We start from the raw sequence: 27,913 nt of genomic DNA on the forward strand, positions 1-27,913 counted from the left end.
TCCTGACCTAACATCCAAGCCCTGTCCCAGGGGGTAGACTATGAAGCACTGGCAGAGGCGCAGCAGTCAGACGAGGAGATCCCTAGTTACAGGACTGCAGTCTCCGGTTTGCAGCTCCAGGACCTCCCCGTAGGCCCAGGTGAGAGGACCCTACTCTGTGACGTAGCCACAGGCCAACCCCGCCCCGTCGTCCCGGCAGCCTGGCGGCGCCATGTTTTCTACTCCATTCACAACTTAGCGCACCCCTCCATCAGAACAACCGTCCGGATGGTCTCCAACAGGTTCGTTTGGCACGGACTCCGCAAGCAGGTCAGTGAATGGGTCAGAACGTGCATGCACTGCCAAACAGCCAAGGTGCAGCGGCACACCAAAGCTCTGCCACAGCAGTTCCACCCCACCCTCCAGCGTTTTGACCACATTCATGTGGATATCGTGGGCCCCCTGCCAGTGTCGCGAGGAGCGCGGCACCTCCTGACTATCGTGGACCGGTTCACAAGATGGCCAGAGGCGGTCCCGCTCACTGACACCACCTCTGAATCTTGCGCCCGAGCACTGATTGCAACCTGGGCATCTCGCTTTGATGTATTGGCCCACATTACCTCCGACAGAGGTGCCCAGTTCCCCTCCGGCCTGTGGTCAGCTATGGCCAGCCTTTTGGGGACACAGCTGCACCACACAACTGCCTACCACCCACAGTCGAACGGACTGGTGGAGCATTTCCACCGTCACCTGAAGTCGGCTCTCATGGCCCGCCTCAAAGGGCCTAACTGGGTGGATGAGCTTCCCTGGGTCCTGCTCGGAATCCGCACGGCGCCCAAAGAGGATCTGCACACCTCGTCGGCCGAGTTGGTGTACAGCGCACCCCTGGTCATCCCCGGGGAGTTCATATCAGCCCCAAGGGGGCAAGAGGAAGGACCCGCAGCAGTCCTGGGCAGACTACGTGTGAGGCTCGGTAACCTGGCCCCCATACTCACTTCACAGCATGGACAGAACCCGACCTGTGTACCCAAAGACCTGCAAAACTGTAAGTTTGTTTTTGTACGACGGGATGGACATCGAGCACCGCTACAGTGGCCCTATGAGGGGCCGATTACGGTGCTCAGGAACAACGGGTCCACATTCATGCTGGACATTGGGAGGAAAGAGGATGTTTTCATGGTGGACCGACTCAAACCGGCCCATGTGGACTTGGCGCAGCTGGTCGAGATTCAGGCACCATGGCGCAGAGTCAGACCTCCCAAACAGAGGCTGATCCAGACTGAGGACATTGGGGGGGTGTATCGCCGGTTCTGGGGTGGGGGGGCGTGTTATGTGGCAACCCACTTCCCAGCGCACTCGAACCGGCTCACAAAGTGGCGCGCGCCGGCATTGAGGCCGGTCCCAAAGAGGGCGCCAAGTCTGCTTCACCAGCAAGGGGAAAAGCCCACACGTGGGACGGGACTGTGAATACACACCCCCTACAGTACTCCTGCCCGGGGAGGGTGGGAACAGGAAGGCTTTAAAGCGAGGCCGTGAAGTTTGAATAAACCTCTTTTGCAACTGCAGCTCACCGACTACGTGTCGTTATTTCAGCGCTGCATGTAGCACACCACTACAATACTATCCTTGATTAATCCCTGACATGCTTGTGCCTGGGGATAGACAAGATTTCTTAGCATTTCTTAGCATTCAATTGAATTAGAAGTTTGTAATCCAGTTCAAGTGCAAGGTTATTTTTGCTTTAAAATTTGGGTTGGATCTGCTCAGCTTTTAAGCCACATATAATCATGTCTCACTGTACATTGTTTAATATTAATCCACAGTTTCAATAAAGCCTTTCATGAAGTAATGTATTCATTGACTTTAGCTTCTGTGCTTTGAATTTTTGTGGCAAGCTTGTAACTCTGCTTCTTCAAATGAATGCAACTTGAAGTAATGGTCACATTTCTGTACTGTGTCAGAGAATGAGACATTTTTGATTTTCTACAGTGGTACCTCATTAAGAAGTGTTCCCTAACAAATAACTTATCAGAATGACGTCCAAGTGCCATAGTAGTGATATCTAATGTTTGCATATTTTCATCTTTTTATATTATTCACAATGAAAAATATCTTCATCATTTCCACATTTGTTGTCAGACACACACTTGAATAAAAAACTCCTATGTTGCCTTTCTACTTTGTTTCATTTCCCACCAAATCATTTGTCCTGCTGAGGACACAACACCCAGTTCTCTTCTGCTTTCTCTATTTATCAGTATGACCCTGCATTTCACCTGAACGCTGTACGGTCACAAGCTGTTATCTTCCCTGACTGCAGAGTTAGGGAGTGAAAGCATTTTCAATCTTTAAGTGATGGGGTTCCAGCAGTTTTCTTTCCCATATCCTAAGATATCTTTTTTGCCTCTCTCCAAGCACGCATGTGATACATATCTCTCCATTCTCTGCATTTTTGTCTGGCCATCTAAGAGTCTTTTAAATACCTCTATCTTATTTGCCTCCACCACAATGCCTGGAAACACAATCCAGGTACCAAACACTCACTGTTTAAAATCTTGCCTTACACATCTCCCTTATACTTACCCGCCTCATCTTAAATGTGCACCCTCTAGTATGGGCTATGTGAAATATTGCAGACAATAAAAATATTAGTGGTGTAGAAAATTAGAGTAGAATATTATTAGTAGTAGAAAATTATTAAAGGATTCAGTAGGACATATATCAGATGCAAAATAGAGGTGAAGTGGAAAATGCAGTTTAATCTGTCCATATGAGAGGTGTTGCAATTTGGGAAATCAAATGTACAGTGAATGGTGGGGCCCGTAAGTGTTGATGTATAGAATGATCTTGGGGTCCCATTCCATTGTTTCCTGAAAATAGCTACACAGGTGCTTAAGACGGTATATGGCATTATTGCTTTTATCAGTTGAGACATTGAGTTCAAGAGTTAAGAAGTTATGTTACAGCTGCATAAAACTCTAGTTAGACCACATTTGGAGTATTGCATTTAATTTTGGTCACAGCATTGCAGAAAGAATATGGAGTCCTTGGAAAAGGTGAAAAATCTTGCGGGATGTGGGAAGGCAGGGAGACCTCCAGTATTCCTGACTACTACAACTACAAGAAATGCATCTAGCTGCAGCTTCCAACAAACTACAATAAGGAGTTGGGGCTGGAAATGGATGGACAGCGGATCATTCAAGAGGCTGAAGGGATGATAGAAAGGACATATTGTCAGGTTGGGTCAGGTTACAGTAGGACTCAAGTGCAGAATATTGAATGCTCTTTTACCAGGATTTATTAGGGAGCCCAAGGGCAACAGTCTTTCAAAAACAGGAGGCAGGCACGAATCTGGAATGGCAGGTGGAGGTCTTACCCAGGAAAGGCAGTCCGGCGAGGGCAGACGATCCAGAGCGCACAGGCAAAAATCAGGTTCCAAAACAGGCAAAATCCAGAAACACAAAGTTCAGCAAATTCAGTTGGCAGCCGTCACAATGGCAGGCTAGAACAACTCAGGTCAGAGCTGGGACAAACTGGCAGAGAATATGAGTCAAGGCAGGGTTTAAATGGACCGGGTAATGAGTGAAAACTGAAACAGGTGGATGCTAGTGAGGAGGTAAGTGGGTAATAGGCGAAAGTCCAATAAGGAAAGGGACTGGGTCAAAACCTACGTGGCCAGGTGAAAGAAGGCAGACATTAAGGGCTGTCGTGGTCCAGAGCTACCAGCAGAGGCCCTTCGACCCAGTGTTCAGGCCAGATCCTTAACACATATAGAGAGGGAGTCACACGCAAGGTGCAGAAAGCAGGAGATTGGGTGATAGGCAGGAAGGGGAAAGGGGCTAAGGAGCCATTGCTGAGTACCCTTGTGGCCATCCCTCTCAACAGCAGGTTTATCACTTTGTATACTGTTGGGGGGGTGGTGGTGGAATGACCTAACAGGAAAGTCACAGTGGTCAGGTCTCTGGCACTGAGTCTGCCTCTGTGAACTGGAAGGGAAGGGGGAAGAAGCAGCATGCTGTGGTGATAGGGGATTCATTAGTTAGGGGAACAGGCGGGAGGTTCTTTGGGTGAGAATGAGATTCCCAGAAGGTATGTTGCCTCCCGGGTGCAAGATATCTCAGTTTGAGACTTTAGCATTCTTAGGTGGGAGGGTGAACATCCAGAAGTTGTGGTCCATGTAGGTACCAATCATATGGGTAGGATGAGGTTCTGCAAAGGGAGTTCAGGGAATTAGGTGCTAAGTTAAAGGACAGGATCTCCAAGATTGTGATCTCAGGATTGCGACCCATACCATGTGCCAGTGAGGTCAGAACTAGGAAGATTGTACAGTTTAAGACATGGCAAAAGAGTTGGCGTAGGAGGGAGGGCATAATATTTTTGGATAATTGGGCTCTCTTCCAGAAGGGATGGTTTGCATCTGAACTGCGGGGGGACAAATATCCTAGCAGGAATGTTTTTTAATGCTGCACAGTGGGTTTAAACTAGAGTTACAGGAGAATGGGAACCAGAGTGCCAGAATATTTTGTGGAGAAGTTGTGGAGGCAGATGTTGGTAAGACCTCAAAGTCTGGAATCAAAAGATTGAATATGGTGGGACTAGTGTCAAGAGCTGTACACATTTCAATGCAAGAAGTATTGCAGGAAAGATGAATAATAGTGCTGAGGTAGCTGGTTTACAAACAGAAACAAGATGTAGTGAGGAGAGGCTGTTGATAGGGCAAAACTGCAGTCAACAGGATGAGTTGCAACGTAAAAAGGGTGAATACAGGACAGAAGGTGTAATATTTCAATGCATGCAGTATACAGAATAAGGTGGATGAACTTGTAGCACAGTTGCAGATTGGAAGGTATGATGTAGGCATCACTGAATCATGGCTGAAAGAAGGTTATAGCTGGGTCTTAATGTCCAGGGATACACATTATATCGAAAGGACAGGCAGGAAGGTGGAGGGGCGGCATTGCTCTGTTGCTAAAGTGAAATTAAATCTCTCGAAAGAGGTAGCAAAGGGTCGGAAAGTGTTGAATTATTGTAGATAGAGCTAAGGCACTATAGGAGTAAAAAGATCCTGATGGGAGTTATATACAGACCCCCCAAACGGTAGTAAGGATGTGGCCTACAAATTACACCAGGAGATAGAAAATGCATGCCAAAAGGACAATGTTACAATAGTCATGGAGGACTTCAATATGCATGTAGGTTGGTGCTGGATTTCAGGAGAAGGGATTTCTAGAGTGGCTACAAGATAGCTTTTCAGAGCAACTGATGGTCGAGCCCACTAGCTATTCTGGATTGGGTGTTGTGCAATGAACCAGAATTGATTGGACAGTTCAAGGTGAAAGAATCCTTTGGGGAAAGTGATGATAATATGATCGAATTCAGCCTGCAATTTGAGAAGGAGAAGCTAAGGTCAGATGTATCAGTATTGCAGTGGAGTAAAATGAATTACAGAGGCACAAGAGAGGAGCTGGTCAGAATTGATTGGAAAAGAACACTGGCTGGGATGACGGCAGAGCAGCAATGGCTGGAATTTCTGGAAGCAATTCAGAAGGCATAGGATACATACATCACAAATAGAAAGAAGTATTTTAAAGGCAACATAACACAACAGTGGCTAACAAGAGAAGTCAAAGCCAACATAAAAGCCAAGAGAGGGCATATAATAGAGCAAAAATTAGTAGGAAGTTAGAGGATTGGAAAGCTTTTAAAAGCTAACAGAAGGCAACTAAAAAAGTCATTGAGAAGGTAAAGATGAAATACGAAAGTAAGCTAGCCAATAATATTAAAGAGAATCCCAAAAGTCTATTCAGATGCACCAAGTGTAAAAGAGAGGTCAGAGTGGATAGCGGACCACTGGAAAACAATGCTGGAGAGATAGTATTGGGGGACAATGAAATGGATGACAAACTGAATGTGTATTTTGTGCCTGTCTTCACTGTGAGACACTAAGACACTAGCAATATGGTGGAAGCTCCAGGTGTCAGGAGTGATGAAGTGTGTAAAGTGACCATAACTAGAGTGTAGGTTCTTGGGAAACAGAAAAATCAGAAGTCACCTGAACTAGATGGTATGCACAGCAGGGCTCCGAAAGAGGTGTCTGAAGAGATCATGGAAACATTAGTAATGATCTTTCAAGAATCATAGGATTCTAGAATGGTTCTGGAAGACTGGAAATTTGCAAATGTCACTCTGCACTTCAAGAAGGGAAAGAAGAAGAAAGGAAGCTATAGATCAATTCGTCTGACCTCTGTGGTTGGAAACACATTGGAGTCGATTATTAAGGAGAAGGCTGTGGGGTGTTTGGAGGCACATGATAAAATAGGCCATAATCAGCATGGTTTCCACAAGGAAAAACTTTGACTTTCAGAAGGCCTTTGACAAGGTGCCACACATGACGCTGCTTAACAAACTATGAGCACATGGTATTACTGGAAAGATTCTAGCATAGATAAAGCAGTGGCTTATTGGCAGGAGGCAAATAGTGTGAAGAAAGGGAGACTTTTCTGGATGGCTGCCAGTGATTAATAGTTTCCCCAGGGTTTATGTTGGGATCAATTCTTTTTACATTATATGTCAATGATTTAGATGATGGACTTGATGGCTTTGTTGCAACATTTGTGGACAATATCAATGTAGGTGGAAGGGCTGGTAATTTTGAGAAAGTAGAGAGGCTACAGAAGGACTTAGACAGATTAGGAGAATAGACAAAGAAATAGCAGATGGAATACAGTGTCGGGAAGTGTATGGTCATGCACTTTTGTGAAGAAATGAAAGTGTTGACTATTTTCTAAATGGAGAGACAATACAAAAAACTGAGCTGCAAAGGGACTTGGGAGTTCTTGTGCAGGATTCCCTCAAGGTTAATTTACAGGTGGTGAGGAAGGCAAATGTGATGTCAGAATTCATTTCAAGAGAAGTGGAATATTAAAAGCAAAGATGTAATGTTGAGACTTTGTAAAGGACTGGTGAGCCCTCACTTGAAGTATTGTGAGCCATTTTGGTCCCTTTATCTTTGAATAAATGTGCTGGAACTGTAGAGGGTTCAAAGGAGGTTCACTAAGATGATTCCAGGATTGAATGACTTGTCATATGAAGAGCATTTGATGGCTCTGGGCCTGAATTCACTAGAATTTAGAAAAATGAGGAGTATCCATACTGAAACCTATTGAATGGTAAAAGGCCTTGATAGAGAGGATGTGGAGAGGTTGCTGGGAGAGTCTGACACCAGAGGACACAACCTGAGAATTGAGGTGTGTCTTTTCAGAACGGAGGTAAGGAGGAATTTCTTTAGCCAGAGAGTGGTGAACCTGTGGAATTACTTGCCACAGGCAATTTTGGAGACCAAGTATTTATCTATATTTAAGGCAGAGGCTGATAGATTCTTGACTGATCAGGGGCATAAAGGGATATGAGAGAAGGCAGGAGATTAGGACTGTGAGGAAAATTGGATGAGCCTTGAAGAAATGGTGGATCAGACTCAACGGGCCAAATAGCCTAATTCTGCATCTATATATTATGGTCTTCTGCTATTATGGAAATGGAGGTTTACTAGAATGTTGCCTGGATTGGAGGGCGCGTGCTGTCAGGAGAGTTTGCACCATCAACTTGGTTTCTCTAGGGCAGTGGAGACTGAGTGGAGAGCCTCATAGATGCTTTATAAAATTGTGTGAGGCATAGATTGTGTAGACAGCTGGTAATATTTTCCTAGGTCAAAATTTCTAATACAGGAGAACGGGCACTTACTGTGAGAGGGAACAACTTCAAAGGAAGCGTGTTGGACATGTTTTTTACACAGAGTGCCTGGAATGTGCTGCTTGGGGTGGTGGTGGAGGCAAATACATTAGAGGCTCTTAGATAGGCACATGATTATGCCAAGAAAGGAAGGATATGGGCATTATGTAGGCAGAAGGGATTAGTTTACTTCCTAGGTCAGTTAATTCAGCATTACGTTGTGGGCCAAAGAACCTGTTCCATTTCTGTACTGTTGTGTTATCTGTTATATTGCCATGCTCTCAACCACATGAATAAATGAGGCAGTACTTTCAAATGCCTGTTTCAATGTGATAAGTTTACAGCTCTGGTGCAGGCTGAAGTTCCTTCAGATTAAAGATGAGTTAATCTGTTCCTGGGGAATGTAAGACACCAAGCTCCCCATCATCTCTACATTTCTCTCTGAAAGAGCTCTGCCGCCCCACTCAATCATTCTTATCTACTAGATGTTTCACTTCTGATCTTAACCAATTCCCTTTTTAAAGTTCTTGATGAATGTTCTTCTAGCTCCTTTCCAGTCATTGATGACAAAATAGAGCAGCAAGTACAAAGTAAAAGAGGAGTACACAGAAAATGCTGGAGGAACTCAGCGGGCCAGGTAGTATCGATGGGCACGACTATGCTGAGATCCTTCATCAGGATGGGAAAGGAAGGGGGGAGATGCCAAAGTAAGAAGCTGAAGAAGAAGCAAGAAGATGATAGGTGAAACTTGGTGGGTGGGGGAGGTGGGATGAAGTAAGAATCTGGGAGTCAGTAGATGGAAAAGGCAAAGGGCTGGAGAAGAAGGAACCTGATAGGAGAGAAGAGTGTACCAGTCAAGAAAAGGCAGGAAGAGGGGCATCAGGGGAAGGTGATAGGCAGGTAATGAGAAGATGTAGGAGGCCAGAGTGGGGAATAGAAGAAGAGGGAAGCGGGAGGGAAATAAAAAAACATCGGAAATTGGAGAAATTGATTCATGCCATTATGTTGGAGGCTACCCAGACATTATATGTTGTGTTGCTCCTCCAATCTGAGAGTGGTCTCATCATGATTGAAAAATGGGAATAGGGATATCAATTCAATTCTGCTTTTTGCATATGATGTAAGGGTGGTTGGAGGCGCTTGAGTAAAACAAAAGTTATTCCTGACCCTTCCACCAGCATGTTCTGTTCTCACCCCAGTGCCTGTGCTAATTCTTTTTTACTGGATCCTGACACTGAAACACTTCCTCCTCATATTCTCAACCCAAACCCTTTTGGATAACTAAACTGCAAGATCAATGGCCTCTCATGACTTGTGACCACACTCTGTGGCATTTTTTTTAATTTGCTCTTGATCATAGTTTGCTCTGACATCTTACAACTACTTAAGCTTATTGCTTGAATGAGTTATTGATTCTGGGAAACCAGTCAAAATAAAGTGACCACTAGGGATGTAGATTGGGCACAACACAGCTCAGAATCGTCAGTGAAATAAGTAAACAGACATATAAGGCTATGTATGTCACCCCATCAGATTTATAAATGCAATCGTGTACATGTGAATGTGCAGTCCAGAGCCAATGTTTTTTTAATTACGAAGAGTAATTCATAATCAAGAAATTATTGGTCAGTAGGTCTGGGATTAGTAGGAGAATAATGATTATGTCTGTTTTATCTGCAATGGGTTTAGAATTATTGTCCTACAGGCACAATTTATTTCTTGATGACTTCTCTCCAATTCCTTTCAGGGCAAACATAAACCAAAATATTGATAAGGAAGGATGATGTTGGTGATGAGAATAAATTAACAAATAATATCCAAACAAAAGTAAGAATTTCTATGCAGATACTAAAAAAGAGTTTAACCAGGATAAATGTGGGACCCTGGGGAGCAAGACTTGAGAATTGATATCAGAAACAAGGCAACGGCAAATAAGTCAAATAAATAAATTGTGTCAATCATCACAATGCAAGTATTCCAAAAATATCTGGTGGGCTATTTTTAAACAATGCAGAAGAAGTTGCAACAATCACTATCAATGGGGACAAGGTTTTGTTAAAATTAAATGGGATGTAAGCTGGTATAGTAGACAGGTCCTGAGGTTTGTCATTCGAAGATTTAAAGGAAGAAGTTGCAGATATTGCTGATCCCATTTTCACATACTACTGAGTTCCAGGAAGGTAACAGTGGACTGGAAAACTACAGATGTGATTCATTTGTTCAGGAAAGGAGAGAGACAAGAAGTGGGTAATTATAGGCTTGTTAGCTTAATATCCATTGTTGCAAAAAAGCTGAAGTCAACAATCAAGAAAGAAATAAGCATTTAGTGCAATTTAACCCAAGCAAACCAAGTTGACGTGATATTGCGAAAGGTAATCTTGTTTGAAAAATTTGCTTGAGTTCTTTGAGGATTTAGAAAGTTGACATCAGGGCCACCTGTGGATATAGTATCTTCAGCTTTTCAGAAGCCATTTGACAAGGGGTCAGATAAAAGGCAATTGCAAATGACCAGACTGCATTCAGGGAAGGGTGTTAACAGGGATTGAAAACTAGATAGTACACAGAAGAAAGTTAGAATAAAGGGGACTGTTTCATCTGGAAGAAGATAACTCATGGAGTGGCTCAACAATTAATTCTTTGCCCTGATTTATTTACTGTTCATCGTATTAACTTGGAAGAGAGGGCAGCATGTGAATTATTCTATTTTGCTAATAAAATGAAAACAGGTGGGAGACATGTTATGATGAGGAATTTTAGATTTTGCAGAGGTATTTCAGTAAATTGTATGAATGGACAATATGGAGTTTAATGTGCAGAAATACGAGTTCCTGTAATTCAGCAAGAGCAGTCTAAAGGCAGGTTGTTATCTGAATGGAGAAAGACTGTAGACGAGTGAAGTACCAAGGGATCAATGTGTTCTCAAGCGCAAATTGAAAATCATTAGCAGGCAGGTGGTTACTGGTTAGAAAGGAAATGGCATATTAGCCTTTATTGTAAGTGTTTTGGACTTTAGAGATAGGAAAATATTGCTGTAATTGTGCAACGTTCTTGTGAGGCCATACCTGAAGTATTGTGCATGATACTCCAATGACACCATGTGTCACTATAACAACCTTGTACTCAATGTCAACAAGACCAAGGAATCGAATGTAGATTTAAGGAAGCAGAAGTCAACAAAACAGGCAACAATACTCTTTGTGGGGTCAGCAGAGGAATGGATGAATAGTTTCAAGTTCTTGAATGTCAACATCTCAGAATGTATCCTGGGCCCAACATAATGATGGGATCATATATATCCTTCGGTAGGAGTCTGAGGAGATTTGGTATGTCATGAAAGACTAGCAAATTTCTACAGGTGTACTTTGTGGAGAGCAATCTGATTGGTTGCATCACCATCTGGTATGGAGACACCAATGCACTGGATTCTAAAAGGCTTCAGAGGGTTGTAGAGTCAATCAGCTCTATCACAGGCATAAGATTCTCTACCATTGAAGATATTCTTCCAAAGGAAGTGGCTCACGAAGGTGGCATCCATCTTTAAGATCCCTCACCATCAGGGACATATCCTCTTTTCATTGCTACCATCAGGGAGGTGATATAAGAAATGGAAGATCCACACTCAATATTTCTGGAAATGCTTCTTCCCCATTGTATTCCTGAACAATTCATAAACTCATGAACACTACCTCACTATACTTTTTTTGCATTATTTATTTATATGTTTGTTTGTTTAACTATTTAGCCATTTATGTTTATTTATTATTCGCCTATTTATTTATCCATTCCTTATCTATCTTTCTTATTACTGTGACTTATAGTAATTTGTTATGCTTGCACAGTACTGCTATCAACAAATTTCACAAATTATGTCAGTGACAATAAACCTTATTTGAATTCTGATTTTGATACTTTCTTATGTTCCTGTTTTTACTGAGGATGACCACTAATGAACTTGCTGTCCTGTCATGAGAGAAATGTAGATGCTTCATTCTTCTGCTTGTATGAATCAGCAGTTGAAAGCACCAAGCCTTTCTGATATAAAGGTACACTCATAGACTTAAACAGCATAGAAGCATGTTCTTTAACCAAACTGATCCATGTCAACCAAGGTGCCCCACCCAAACTAGACCCATTGTCTAGTGTTTGCCCATAGTGTTGAAAGTACTTCCAGTCCATGACCTGTCCAACTGTTTTTAAAAAGTCATGGTTTTACTTGCCTTAACACTTTCTGTCAGCTCATTTCACATACATGCTGTCCTTTGTATGAAAGATAACATTGCTCCTCAAGTTTCCATGAAATTGTTCCCCTCTCACCTTAAACCAATACCTGCCATTTTTTGATTCTCCAATGAGAGGAAAAGACTGAGTGCATTGAGCTTCTGTCTAAGTGGAGAAATTATATTGCAAACCTCGACTAAGATGCATAGAAAAAGAGAAGGGATGTTTAGTTTCAGGTAAGAACAACTGCTGCAGACAATATAAATACAATGTGGTATTCCAAACACTTTATTTTGACTTTGGGTGTGGAGTCACTTAGAATAGTAAGTACTGTTGAAAAATGCTAGACAGATCACTGAAGGAGGAAGAGGTTTCTGCTAGAATGAGGAGCTGATGGACATGTGGAATGGACAATAGAAAGATAAATAACTTCACAGAAATAGAGAGACGGAACAGTAGGATTGTTCTTGTTTCCATGAGCCAGTACACCATAAACCTATACACTGGATTAAATGAGGATGTCAGCAATAGGACTGAGATGAGTAATGTGATCAATGATAGAAAGCAATGGAAGGAAGAGCTCTTTGTATTTTTATTGAATAGACAAAGGCCAATAAAGGCAGAAATGGAAAAGACCTCTTCATACTGGCTATCTCCCCTTTATGCTCAAAATCCTGATGTTATGTCTCAACCTGAAATGCCACCTATCCTTTGCATCTATAGATGCTGTTCAGCTCTCTATACTTCAACAGCAGTTTGTTTATTCTTAATTGATGATGTTGAATTTGATTGGTCAATGAAGCAGAGGGTTCAACTAAACAATTACTTTGAAATGGGGCAGATTAATGGATGACCTTTGTCTTTTGGATGTTTGATGTAAGGTCAATTTTATTTCACGTATCAGCAAACAGATCAACATTGATCTCTGAGTGGCCCCATTTGTAGGGTAAGTTTTCTTACTGCATGTGAAGACTGAGGTTAGAGTGACCTTGGCTCTGGCTTGGTTCATTACTTTTCCACTTGACCTATAGATTAACTCCACTTCAATGGGGAGGTTGAGGAGAAAAACCGAAATGAAAAAGATTGAGAAGATACAGTAGTTGAAGCAAAGGCAGTTTTAATTGGTCCCTTTGGATCCATTGGATAGAAATGTCATGTTTTCATCACATCATTGTATAGCAGAGGAAAAGGGAGATGCTTATGTAATATCAGTCAAACTTTAGTAGGATTCCTCACCATCTCTTGCAATTGATTCTCTTTGAAAATTAAAAGAGAATCACTGCCAGGTGCAGTGATTGATGTGGCTCTGGTAGTAACATCAATCACAGGAGGAAGCAGCTATTCTACAAATGGGAGGACAGGGTTGAGGTGGACACAGGCAGTGACTTTTCTTAAGGAGAGCAGCAGAGATATCCCTCTGTAGTTACTGGAATCAGATTTTCCTCTTTCCTGAGAGATGGTCATGATTAAAGATCTCTGCGGATCCCTGACATTTCCTCCAGATGAGGGAGAAGAGGTTATGCGTTCCTCTCTACCAAGTTTTAAAACTATACTGTATCATCTGCTCTAGAAGCTTATTTTTAGATGACTAATATGGTCTTTTTAAACTCTCTTTAGACTGGGGAAGCAGCATGATATTGTGGCAGGGGTGCAGGGAGGGTAGAGTCAAGGAGACATGATTTAAAGCTAGATTCCCAACCAAGGAATCATAGTGTTCCTTCCAGAGCATGCTGGCTTCTTCTGTGTCCATGGTATTCTCTGCTTCATTATTTACCCTCAATGAGGTATATTCTTAACTGTTTGTGCTGTAGGTGATCTCAATGAAATAAACATATAAATACTAGGTAACCTGCCAAGGTTATCAACTCAGTGATGGATTTTCAATTGACATCCACCTACATATTGGGTCTTTTATTTTTGGACCTCAGTCTTCAGATACCCTACAATGATGTACCTTGACGTGTGGGTGATTTGCCAATCAAAGCCTCTCTTAGTTTGTGTTTACTCAGTACCTACACTTCTTATGTCTCCACCTCAGATCAGTGGTGTTTTTTACTAGAGAAGCCTAGCAATTTTATGGGAGCTAACTATGATGAATTCAGGGCAATATGGGCATACTGTGGCTCCTATTTTTTGGGAGTCAACAGGTTGTCTCTGACATCCGACTGACAAGATCAGATACAATAGGTTTGTTTAAGATCCTCTTAGATAGGTACATGGAGCTTAGAAGAATAGAGTGCTATGTGCCAGGAAAATTCTAGGCAGATTCTAAAGTAGGTTATGTGGTTGGCACAACATTGTGGGCCGAAGGGCCTATAATGTGCTGTAGATTTTTATGTTCTATGTTCTATTCTTTATGGGTCCCAGGGATATTCAACAGGTAAAAAGTTAAAACTAGTGCAAAACTAATAGAAGGAATTAGAAGAGCCTACTTTAAAGATTATCATACATGTTCAGCTTAAAAGGTTGCAAAGTTGTTCCACAAACTGTCATGAGGAGAGAGAGGCAGGGGAGAGTAAATGGAAGTCTGGAATACTTAATGGATTAAGATGTGAGGAATCTCAAACCCAGACTCATACCCAGCCAGACTTCAATGAAATCAGTGACCAGTCGGCCCCCAGGAGATGTGCTGGTCATTTGAAAGTTTTCGTGATGATTGCCTCAAATATTAGCTTATTAATACAAGTGGGTTTGGCAGGGCTCAGGAAATCCATTGCTGAAAGGAGATGGGCTCAGCAGGTAAACATTCATCCTACACAGCTAGAGAGACTGGAGAAGCAAGGGCACTTCATGCTGGCCTGATTCACCAAGTTCAACCATCCCAAACCCTGCTCACAGCCCTGCTCTCAGATTACAAAGTTCCTTTCCCATCCCTGCCCTTCACCACTTGGAAGTTTTCTTTCAACACCACTTACTGTCCCAGTACCGATGCTGTCAGTCTCGCTAACCACCACGTCCTAATTACTTGTACTCCTGGTCTTGATTTTGTCCCTTCTACCCAACTTTCTCATCTTCACTTTAATTCTCCACCAGAGGTCACCTGCCCCAGGGCATCTCCTCCAGCACCACCTCCCATACATAGTTCGTTAAGTACATGTATAGGAGGGTTTTAGAGGGATATTGGTGAAGCAAGGACAAATGGAAGTAGCTTGAGGGACATCATGGTCAGCATAGACCATTTGGCTAAAGAGCTAGGTTCCACACTGTATTTCTCCATTACTGTATGACATATCAGGCCTTTAGAAACATTATTGTTTAGTTTCCCCAAGCTGACACAAGCACTGACTGAATAACAGTTCTGCTGTATTTTTATTGTTAAGCCAGCTCTGAGTTTTCTAAGTTATGAACTTTAGCAATGGTCTTATCTCACTGTTGTCTGATGGGGATTTGACAGGTACTCTATCGACCGTAACACTGACTTGGAGAGAATATTTAATGTGGATGCAAACACTGGACAGATCACAATTGTCAAAAGATTGGATCGGGAAACTGCAGGATGGCACAATATCACCGTGATAGCAATGGAGACAGGTAGGTGACTCTCAGACATGTTGCTTCAAATCCAATCCCTTCAGACCAATGCAAAGACTGTAAGTGAAAATTACTTCCTTACAGTTGAAAAGGTGAAAACGGTTTCTTGATAAGTTGAAGCAGAAACACAAGGTAGCTGGTGAAGATCTGAAGCACAGAGAAGACAATAAGCCAAAAATAACAATGTAGTGATGGGTAGAAAATGCATTGCTTAAACTGATGAAGGGAAAAGTAGTGCAGCTGAAAAGCAGGGAGTTTAGATATCCATACTGGTTAACAAACTATTATGTGGTTAGCATGCATCATGAAACAACAGAAAAGTAATTAATCAGAAATGAATAGGGGAATGCCATTTAACTCCAGTTGTTTATTTTTAATTAAATGATTGAACTGAATTGTTGCAAAGCTCTAAGCTATGGAATATTTTGTAATTGAAAATGCAAATTTATTTTACCATTTTCATTTGAATTTGTTTATGGAAATCATTGATCATGTTCCACATACATTAGAAATTAGCACTGCATAGTAATGACAACTAACCATTAAACGTTCAGTTTAAAACTTTAAGAGAATTTCATATTTAAAGCAGGACTTTTCTACAAGTACATTTCTGATGTGCCTGTTGAACTTTTCAATTTTATACCAAAAATGTTTAGACTTATAATCAGACTAAAGCTGTGTATTGTTATTTGTTCATGTAGAATTTCTCTCTGTAACCATTTTCTTCCCTTCCCTTTAAATGCCCAGTCACCAATAGCATTGATGACTCATGGCATGGTGCCAGGGATAAGGCTTTCAAGGAGGTTGTTAATATTTTGCATGAGTTTGTTAGGATTGTTAAAGAAAATTAAAAGGAAAACTAATCTGAGGGTCATAGAAATAACATCTGACTGGGAATTCAGAACAAAATACTTAATCTAGAAAATATGAAATATGGAACCACCACTATATTGTTGAGTTAACAGCTTAAATGCACTTTAGGCTGTGATTTTAAAAAAACGTTGAAAGCAATGTGAGGTTGTGCCCTGTTCAATAAACACCCACGTGGACTACTCCAGTGAACAGTTGTAAATTCTTTTTAATCTTATGTAATGGTCTCACACTGTTGATATTTTCTCTCCTTTGTTTTCATGCTGGAGATTTATGTTTGCCTTCTGTTTGGTAAATGTTAGTTGATTAATTGCATTTGATGGTCAGATTTCTTGAAAGTGAGTTCCAATGCAAGGAATATCCATTGAAGGTAATAGATTGGTACAGGCATTCTGTGAGCTCCCCACGGTATTTCTGAATCATGATTGTTACAGCAGTGGTATACAGATCAATTTGAGATGAAGATGCAAGGCAGAAGTTTCCAATTAAAAGATACTCAGAGATTTATCCTCAGTCCCATGTTTTACATGTGTAATAGCAGAGTGCATTTGTACTGAATCACACAGCAATCAAAATTTAAAAGGAGGACATTGCACATTAGCACCCCACTAGTGGCCACTGTGAGTATGTTTGTGGTCATCTGCTGCAGGAGCCCATCCTCTTCAAGTATGGACATCTCGTGTGTTCAGAGATGCTCTTCTGCACACCACTGCTGTAATGCTACTGTTGTCTTGAACCATTCTGGTTATTCTCTTCTGACCTCTCTCATTAACAAGCTGTTTTTACCCACAGAACTGCCACTCACGGGCTGTTTTTTGTTTTTTGCACAATTCTCTGTAAACCCTAGATATTGTTGTGCATGAAAATCTCAGGAGATCAGCAGTTTCTGAGATACTGAAACCATGTCTATCTGGCACCAACAATCATTCCACAGCCATAATCACTTAGATTACTTTTTTCCCCATTCTGGTGTTTGCTTTGAATAACAATTGAACTTCTTGACCGTTTGTGTATGCTTTTATGCATTAAGTTGCTGCCACATGATTGGCTGATTAGTAATTTCCATTATCAAGCAGGTATACAGGTCTACTTAATAAAATGGCCTCTGAGTGTACTGTACACACCAAGGATTAAATTCTTCCTCAGTTTGAAAATTGTTGTATTGACTTTGCTTTCTCTCTATGTCTGAAATGCCTGCAGTCTGCTGTTTATAACCATGATTCATTAATGTTAATAATTTAGCAATGTAATTTACAACTGTTAACATCTGATTTAGTTGCGAGTGCAAATACTACTGGAATGCATTACATTCTTCCATTAATAGTGAAAAACAAGTATAAGAAAAAAACATTGAAGATATCTGTTCAGTCTCAACTTACTCTACTTTGGCACAAACCCTTCTAGCTGTCTTCTACACTCTTGGCTCCTCAATATCTTCAAGTTCATTCATTAGTATTTCAGTTGAAGTGCTTGCTTGCATTGAAATGATGAAGTGGGAAAGTTATTGGAAGGTACTCTAAGAGACTGGATATATGAGTAGTTGGATAGACAGGGACTGATTAGGGATAGTCGGTATGGCTTCATGCAAGGTAGGTTGTGTTCAACAAATCTTATAGAGCTTTTTGAGTTGTTATGATACGGCAACAATGAATATTGAATATTCAAAAAGCTCTATAAGACAGGTTTATTATAAACAAAGAAACATTTATTTAAACTCAGCTCAACAAAAAATGGAAAGTAAACAAATGACTAACTTAACTGGAAGTTAACTGCTGTATGGCAACTCGAACAGTTCTTAAAGCGATAAATGCGAACACAGTTCTTAAAAGTGGTAAATGCGAAAGTCCAGATGATTTACACAGTCAATTAGGAGAGACTTTCCTGAAGTAATGAATTCCTTGACGACGTGACATTACTGCGAATGAACACTGCAAACCCTTTCTGCTCTCACAATGCATCGGTAATCTCAGATGCAGGTTACTACCTTCTGAATGAGGATTCAATAAGGTCGATCCTGTATTACCGCTGACAACACCAATTTTACTCAATCCTTCGAGTCTCCATACATCGATAAATTCTTCACTCTCCGACTGGACTAAAGCTGGCAGCGTTATGGTGAAATTGCTGGCAATAACCTTTAAGACTTAAGAAAGAAATTAAAACTCCACTTTAAAACAAAACTGTGTCATGAGAGGAATACGCAGCATAACGGAGTAACTGACAAATTAAACAACAAACTGACCTGCGTCACAACAAGTCTTCCCCGTTTTATACCTGTTGGAACAGGCCATCACATGACCTCCCACTGGCAGGAAAATTACATCATGTGACCTCACACTGGCGGGAAATTACATCACCGCACCATCACAAGACCATTACATCATGCTCACCAGATAGTCAATTACATCATGGTCATAAGACAGTCACAAGTTACCCATGGGGTATGTAACAGAGTTAGTTACCATGAAAATTGATGAAGGCAAGGCAGTGGATGTTGTCTACTTGGACTTTAGCAAAGTATTTGACAAGGTCATGCTTGGGAGGTTGGTCAAGAATGTTCAGTGACTTGGCATCAAGATAAGATAGTAAATTGGATTAGACATTGGCTTTGTGGGAGATGGCAGAGTGGTAGTAGATGGTTGCCTCTCTGACTGGAGGCCTACGATTAATGGAGTGCTGCAAGGATAACAGATGTTGCTGTTTGTCGTCTATCAATTGGATGATAAGGTGGTTAACTGGATCAGCAAATTTGTGGATGACATCAAGCTTGGGAGCATAGTGGACATTGAGGAAGACTATCAAAGCTTGCAGTGCGATCTGGACCAGCTGGAAAAATGACAGATGGAATTTAATGCAAGCATGTGTGAGGAGTTGTACTTTGGGAGGACCACCCAGGGTAGGTCTCACACAGTGAGCGTTAGGATGCTGTGGACTGCAGTAGAACAAAGGATTTGAGGAATACAGTTCCATAATTCATGGAAAGTGGTGATACTGATAGATGGGGTCATAAAGAAAGCTTTTGCCACATTGGCCTCTGTAGATCAGTATTGAGTTAAGATGTTATGTTGAAGTTGTATAAGATGTTGGTGAGGCCTGATTTGGAGTATAGTGTGCAGTGTTAGCCACCTAACTACAGGAGAGATATAAATAAGATTGAAAGATTACAGAGAAAATAATACAAAGATATTGTCAGGATGATAGGATCTGAGGTATAAGGTAAGATTGAATAGGTTAGAACTTTATGCCCCAGAGCATAGAAGACTTGGGGGGGGGGGCAGTTTTGATAGAGGTATACAAAATTATGCATCATTTAGATGCAATAAATGCAAGCAAGCTTTTTCCACTGAGGTTGGGTGAGACTACAATCAGAGCTCATGGGTTAAGGGTGAAGGGGCAATATTTCTGGGGAAACATGAGGGGAAACTTCTTCACTCAGAGAGTGGTGAGAGTGTAGAACAAAATGCCAGCAAAAGTGGTGGATACGACTTTGATTTGAATGTGTAAGAGAAGTTTGGATAGGTACGTAGATGGGAGGGGTATGGAGGGCTATGATCCAGGTAGTTTAAATGGTTTTGTATGGGCTAGATGGGCTGAAAGGCCTGTCTCTGTTCTATGGTTTTCTATGACTCTATGATCATCCAATCATAATAAACTTGTATGAGTCTATCTGTGATGGATTATTCGCATGTTCTCTGGTCTATTTTAATTGAACATATATCAGTGCCCCTTGGTTCTTTTTGTTTACTGTTCTTAGATAGTATTTCCCAAATGGCTTCAGTGTAATCTTGTTAGATGTCAAGAACACAGCAAAAGGATTGCAAGGGACAAAATTGATCCTTTGGAAGACCAGAATGGAAATCCATGTGTGGAGACAAACCAGATGGGGGAAGATCTGAAATGCTTTCTTTGCTTCTGTATTTACTTGGGAGAAAGGTACAGAGTCTATGGAAGTGAGGCAAAGCGGCTTCAACTTCATGGACCCTAAACAGATTACAGAGGAGTGTGTGTTTGCTACCTTGGGCAAATCGGGGTAGATAAATCCCCAAGCCTGACAAGGTGCTCCCTCAGACCCCACAGGAGGCAAGTGCAGAAGTTGCCAGGGCCCTAGCAGAGGTACTTGAAACATCCTTAGTGATAGGTGAGGAACTAGAGGATTGGAAGATAGCCAATAAAAAAAGCTCTAAAGAGAAACCAGAAAATTATAGGCGGGTGAGTCTGACTTCAGTTGTGGGAAAATTACTGGAAGGTTTTCTGTGGGACTGGATATATATGTATTTGGATAGATATGGACTGATTGAGGATAGTCAGCATGGCTTCATACATGGTAGGTCATGTCTAGCCAATCTTATAGAGTTTTTCAAGGAATTTACCAGGAAAGTGGATAAAGGCAAGGTAGTAGATGTTGTCTACATGGAGTTTAGTAAGGCATTTCACAAGATCCTGCATGGGAGGCTTGTCAAGAAGGTTCAGTCACTCAGCTTTCAAGATGAGGTAGTAAATTAGATTAAACATTGGCTTTGTAGGAGAAGACGGAATAGTGCAGAGAAAAAATTACAAGGATGTTCCCGGGTTTAGAGGAAAGATTGAATAGGTTAGAACTGTATTCTTTAGAACTTCGAAGATTGAGGGGAGATTTGATAGAAATATACAAAATTATGAGGGGGAGATACGATGAATGTCAACAGGTTTTTTTCCACTGATGTTGAGTGAGATTCCAACCAGAGGTTATGAGTTAAGGGTGGAAGGTGAGTAGTTTAAGGTGAACATAAGGGTGGAAACTTCCTCACTCAGGGTCACGAGAGTGTGAAATTGGCTGCCAGCATAAGTGGTGCATGTGAGCTCAATTTCATTGTTTTAGAGAAGTTTGAATAGGTACTGTACATGGATGATAGGGATATGGAGGGCTAAGGTCCCAGTGCTGGTCGATGGGAGTAGCCAGTTTGAATGGTTTTGGCATGGACTAGATGGGCCAAAGGACCTGTTTCTGTGCAGTAGCTCTCTATGCCTCTAAGACAGACTCATTGATTTGAATTGCACAGAGACAGCAGATAGAGCTGCTGCCTCACAGATCCATTGATGGAGGTTCAATCCCATCTGCCCTCCAGTGCCCTTTTCATTTGGATTGTGCATTTTCCCCTGTGACCTTGTGGGTTTCCTCTGGGTGCTCCTGTTCCTCCCACATCCTGAAAACCATGTGGGTAGGGAGGCTAATCGACCACTGTAAGTTGCCCCGGGCATAAATGAATGGTAGGATCTGAGGAAATTGATGGGAATGTGGAAATAATAAAATGTGTTTGGCTCTGATTAGTCTAAAGGGTGGTTGTTGTTTAGTGTGGATTCAATGGGCTGAAGGCCATGCTTCTCAACTGCATCCCTCTCTGTTTCCTTGACTTCAAAACTCATGGTGTGCTTCATGAGGCTATTACACTGTTTTTGAGTCCAATTGTAACATCACTGACTGCCTTTGCAGCAATACCTCGCTGTGGATGAATCCATCAGATTTGTCTTCTACCGGCCAGGTTTTATTTGGCACCAGTGTAATGGCTCCTTTTCACCTACGCGACACCTGTAACCTCTTCTGGGATGAGTAGGTTCAGAAGTTCTACAGCAGCTCGGGCCTAGCACAGTATCCATGGGCTGAGGCCCCACATTTTATCGGGCTGGTGAGTTTAGCTGTTGACATTCTGACAACTTCTATTAGACATGGATGCACATCTGTCCAAGTCTTGAACTGTCTGGTGTCTCTGGGGCACAGGGCTACTCAGGTCAATTCATCCCATTGTGTTTCACCAGTGTCTGAGGGATTAATGATCTAGCCAGTAATTACACTATGCACAGCAGTCTTGTAAAATCGGTGCAAGGAGGGGGCATTCACTAGAAAGGCGTGAGAAAAAGGATGATTCCTGCTGAGAAAGGCATGTGCGGAGCAATTGTGGCCATTGCCTTCACTGGTGCTGTGATTTCTCTGTAGTAAATTCAGGCCCTCAGACAGTACCTATTACACAGAGAAGATCAAATCCCACCGTGATGGTTTGAGAATTTGAATTCAAATTAAAACCCCTGCAAATGAAAAGCAGTGGTGAGCAGGTGCTGAAGCCATCACATAATCAGAAGAATATAGTATGTAACTTAAAAAAGCAAACAACATCATGACATAACTGTTCTGTCCAGTGGAGACACAAAGTACACTGCAGATGCTGTGGTCAAAGCAACTCGTACAACACGCTGGAGGAACTCAGCAGGTTGGGCAGCATCTGTGGAAACGAACAGTCAATGTTTCAGTCCGAGACCCTTCGTCAGGACTGGGAAGAAGGTCAGAGGAGGGTGGGAGGAGAAGGCTGGTAGGTGCCAGGTGAAAAACCAGTAAGGAATGTAAGGGGAAAGCACTATGTGTAGTAGAAGAAGGCAGAATCATGAGAGAGGTGATAGGTAGCTGGAGGATGAGGCAGAGTGAAACTGGAATGGAGGGAGGGAGAGGGAGGGAATTACCAGAAGTTGGAGAATTCAATGTTCATACCAAGGGGCTGGAGTCTACCCAGACGGTATATGCGGTGTTGCTCCTCCAACCTGAGTTTGGCCTCATCATGGCGGTAGAGTAAGCCATGTATGGACATATCCGAATGGGAATGTGAAGCAGAGTTGAAGTGTGTGTCCGAATGGAAATGTCCAGTGGAGTGCTGTTCTATGAAACCTGCTCCTTTGGCTTCTTTTTCCTGAATCCTATATGAATACACTTGCCTCTTAACCAGTCTACGAAGCTTTTTCAGCAACCTAGCCATTAAGTATGAAGGGCCATGGACAATTGCAATGTGCAATCTGCCATCTGATGGTGTAGATGGAATACTGTGTAATAAAGTATGGGGTTATGTGCTTTGGTAGGAAAAACAAAGATGTACTGTAGGCTATTTTCTAAATGGGGAGAAAATTCAGGAATCTGAATTGCAAAGGGACTTGGGAGTCCTAGTTCAGGATTCCTTCAATGTTAACCTGCAGGCTGAGTCAGTAGAAAAGACAAATGCAATGTTGGCATTCATTTTGAGAGGAAAGCATTGGTCAGACTGCGTTTGGAAAATTGTGAGCAATTTTGGGACTCGTATCTGAAGGAGGATGTGCTGGCCCTGGAGAGGGCTTTGATGAGTTTCACAAGAATGATCACAGGACTGACAGGCTTAACATATGAGGAGTGTTTGATGTCTCTGTGCCTGCACTCGATGGAGTTCAGAAGGATGAGGGTGGATGTCATTTAAAACCTACTGGATACTGAAAAGCCTGGATAAAGTAGACATGAAGGGGATGTTTCCATGAGGAGAAGAGTCTGAGATCTGAGAGCACAGCTGCAAAATATAGTCATACTGCTTTTGGCAGTGATGTACAGGTGCAAGGAATGTCTTCAGGTGCACTGGGTGATATGACTTTCAGCAAGAGAGAACACCCACAACAACGAACATTTGCAGGAGCCACCTTTGCTCTATCTGGGCTAGTGTCACAGGAAGCAAACTGAGCCTGTACTCACTGAGTGGGCATTGATGAAAGGGAAGTCCAAAATTTGTAAAGTACGAGGTGTAAAATCACAACTTCAATTCTGCTTATTTATGATTAACAAAACAGATCAACCACCGTAAGTCCAATACCTCTCCCTGATTTACATCTCAACTCATTTATCTTACAGTTAATGTCTGCTGCTTCACTAACACCTCAGCCGGTAAATTACTTTTCACTGCTCTACACCCGATTGCCTTAAATATAGTGAAAAGAATAATACCATTTTAAAGATATTTTTAACTCTACGATTTGCATCACAACAAAATGTTTTCCTGACTGTATGAAAATTCTGACATAAAATAAATTAGAGGAGCTTTACATCTATTAATATATGTAACCACATTCATTTTTCAGAGTTCTATGTTCAAGGTAAATTTATTACCAAAGTACGTACATGTCACCATACACTACCCTGAGACTCAGTTTTTGCAGGCATTTACAGTAGAATAAAGGAAATCAACAGATTCAATAAAAAAACTGCACGCAAATAAAGCCTGATAAGCAGCCAACGTGTGAAAGAAGAGAGTGTAAAAATACAAAATAAGCAAACAAACAACAAAGAAATAAATAATATTGAAAACATGACTTGTAGAGTTCTTGAAAGTGAGTCCCTAGTGATCAGTTCAACTTTCGCACCACACTCCCAGCTTTGAAGAAATGCAGTAAAACTTACCTCACTGATACAGAGACCAAAAGCATTTTCCGGCTTGTAAACACTTCCATGCACAAGCTTGGAGCACGATTTGCCTGAATCACATAGTCATACATCAAGTCCTCTAGACCATCATCAAGCACCATTCCAGGCTAGTCAATAGCCAATAGACAATAGGTGCAGAAGTAGACCATTCGGCTCTTCGAGCCTGCACCGCCATTCCGAGATCATGGCTGATCATCTACTATCAATACCCAGTTCCTGCCTTGTCCCCATATCCCTTGATTCCCCTATCCATAAGATACCTATCTAGCTCCTTCTTGAAAGCATCCAGAAAATTGGCCTCCACTGCCTTCCGAGGCAGTGCATTCCAGACCCCCACAACTCTCTCGGAAAAGAAGTTTTTCCTTAACTCTGTCCTAAATGACCTACCCCTTATTCTTAAACCATGCCCTCTGGTACTGGACTCTCCCAGCATCTGGAATATATTTCCTGCCTCTGTCTTGTCCAATCCCTTAATAATCTTATAGTCCTATACTAATTCACTCCTGGTCTTCCATTCCACCAAACCTCCACTACTCATTTACACAGGAGGGGCAAACTGGCTGTGGACTGTTGACCTGTCACTTTAATGCATAGTCATTAGCAGAAGATAGGATTCAACCCAGGTGGCTGGAGCTGCAGCCTACTCTCTGTGCCACTATACCATTCTCGAATGTGCATTGAGGTGCTCAAGGTGAGAGCTCAGTGGAGCAACCGGCAGACATGCTGCCTCATTACACCTGTGACTGATCTCAGATGCTGTCAGAGTGGAGTTTGCACGTTCTCCCCGTGATGGTATGGTTTTGCCCCATGTGCTCCTCTTTGCTCCAATATCCCAAAAGCTTGCATCATGCTTGAAGGTTAATTGGCCGCTGCATGTTGTTCTGTATACAAATGAGTAGTAGAAATTCGATGATGCGAATGTGGGGAGAATAAAATAAGTTAGGGCACAGATAATGTAAATCATTACTGTGAACTTGATGGGGTGGTGGGCTTTTTCCCCTGCTGTATGACTATGATTGAGTAAAAGTTAATTAATTAAGAAATGCTCCCCTGTTGTGGAAGATGCCCTCAGTAAAGCAATATAACAAAGTTAGAAAGAGGCAGATCAAATATGATATCAGGAAATATTATACTGCATCTCACAAGACATAATGGAAATCTGAAGCCATCTCTCCCAACAAAATGTGCTTAAGTCAAGGGATCAATTGAATATTTCAAAACTGAGGTTGATGGACTTTTGAAAAAATAATGATATTTAGGCTTATTGGATCAAAGTGGTTAGTCTGAAGAGTATAATCTAATTGCATAGCACCACAAGCTCAAGGGCTGAGTAGTTTACTCCTGATCTTACTTTGTATCAGCCCTAAATGCAGAAGCCAATGTATTGAAGGGGATTATGAGTTGTGGATCTGTCAAGGTTTCGGTGTATCTTCAATTGAATTCACAAATGTTTATAACTAGCTCATTGCATTTTTGAAGCAGCATAAAGTAGTATTAGTTTTCAATGTTGCAATAATTTCTAAATCCATTAGATATTAACATTAAAATAAGGCTCCTTTCCAACTTTGTTTTTAATGAAATTGTAACTGAACGTTGTAGGCACAGAGTAATTTCAGCTACATGGATAATGGCATCTGGTCCAAAAACAAGGTTATGGTAAGCCTTTAAGACACGAGATACCTGCAAGAAGACAGTGAGATTTTTCAGAAATGATGACACTGCTTAGGAATGCATGAAAGGATAGCTACCAGAGTAGTGTCAGAAATGGTCTGATGATAACAGAGTTGCTGGGATTATTCTTATGAGAATGGAAAGGTTGAGGGGAGATTTGTAGAAGTGCTTATTATTGAGGTTCTATAACAGGGAAATGGGGAGTAACTGTTTCTATTGGTAGTAGATGTGTTAACCAGAGAACTTGCTTTTAAAGAGCTGAGCAAAATTATCAGAAGGGATAGGAGGAGACTATTTTTCCGTGGCTTCATCTAGTTCTACAATAGGGTACCGGAAGAGATGTTAGTAACGTTATTGCTGATGTTAGTAAAATAATGTTTATTATTTTCACATGGACCAAGATACACTTAAATGTTTGTCTTGCACTCTGTACCGATCAATCAATTCATTACACAGTGAATTGAGACAGAACAAGGTAAAACAATAACAGTGCAAATTAATGTGTAAAAGCTACAGAGAAATCTGTGCAGAGAAACAATAAAACACAATAATAAGGTAGATTGAGAAGTCTTATCACACAAGACATCTATTCAAGAGTCAGAAAGAAATGGGGTAGAAGCTTTTCTTGATCTGTTTGCAAGTTCCTTCAGACTTTTGTATCTTCTGCCTGTCAGATGGGAGAAGGTTGAAGAGAGAAAGACAGGGGTGGGTAGGATTTTTGACTAAGCTGGTTGTTTTACTGAAGCAGTGAGAAGTATAAACAATGTCCATGGAAGGAACAGTGGTTTTCATGATGTGCTGAACTGTGTCCACAACTCTCTGCAGTTTCTTGCAGTCCCGTGCAGAAGAGTTGCTATGCCAATTTGGTATGGGTCCAGATAGAATGCTTTCTATGGTACATTGATAAAAATTATGAAGGGACAGTGCGGACATATCAAATTTGTTTACCCTACATAAGTATATTACAAATACTTAGCAATAGCTGATGTAGTCCCTTTTTCCCAAGGTTTCCTCATGGACCTTTATTGCCAGAGGCTGGTATTGTACAGTGGGATAGGTTTGAAAAGGTCCTTTGTTTTGAGGATCTCTAGTGAAGAGCCACTCTTATTATATACTTCAGTGAATGTGGCAGTGATGTCTTGGAACTGGACTTCCAAATATTCCTGTAGGCAAATGCTGGTCTGCTCTGCAAGCAAGCACTGACAGCACAGTAAAGATCACTTAGTTCAGATATGGCACTTTGATTGGCAGTCACATACAGTACTGTGCAAGAAAATGCAATATCAATAAAAATGATATCTTGACCTCACAGCCTACCTCGTTATGATATTGCACCTCACTGTCTATCTGCACTGCACATTTTCTGTAATCATGACACACAATTCTGCATTCTATTATTGTTTTCCACGTGCCACGTCAATGCATGATACGGTGAAATTGCCAATATGGATGGCTTGCTAAACAATAATATTTCACTTGACCTCAGTACATGTGACAGTAATAAACTAATTTGCCTATTTATGTCCCCAAATTCAACCTTGATGTGTGCTTCTTCATTAACTTGTGTGAGGTATTTTACATCAATTTATGAATCAAATCTAAACTATGCCCATTTTTATTGCTTAATTAACAGTTGTCTACAATGTCCCAAGCGCCATAGCAGTGAGTTGAGGTGGT

General features: G+C 41.6%; 1 protein-coding gene across 1 annotated transcript in view; it reads left to right on the forward strand.

The window, feature by feature from the left end:
* The window catches only part of LOC140735884 (cadherin-22-like), a 1,045,938-nt gene that overhangs the window by 703,484 nt on the left and 314,541 nt on the right, over positions 1-27,913 (forward strand). The window contains exon 8 of the mRNA XM_073061457.1: positions 15,320-15,456. Coding sequence (XP_072917558.1) covers positions 15,320-15,456 — 137 coding nt within the window. The remainder of the gene's footprint in view (positions 1-15,319; positions 15,457-27,913) is intronic.

The sequence above is a fragment of the Hemitrygon akajei genome, chromosome 11 (assembly GCF_048418815.1).
Source record: "Hemitrygon akajei chromosome 11, sHemAka1.3, whole genome shotgun sequence".
NCBI classification, from domain to species: domain Eukaryota; kingdom Metazoa; phylum Chordata; class Chondrichthyes; order Myliobatiformes; family Dasyatidae; genus Hemitrygon; species Hemitrygon akajei.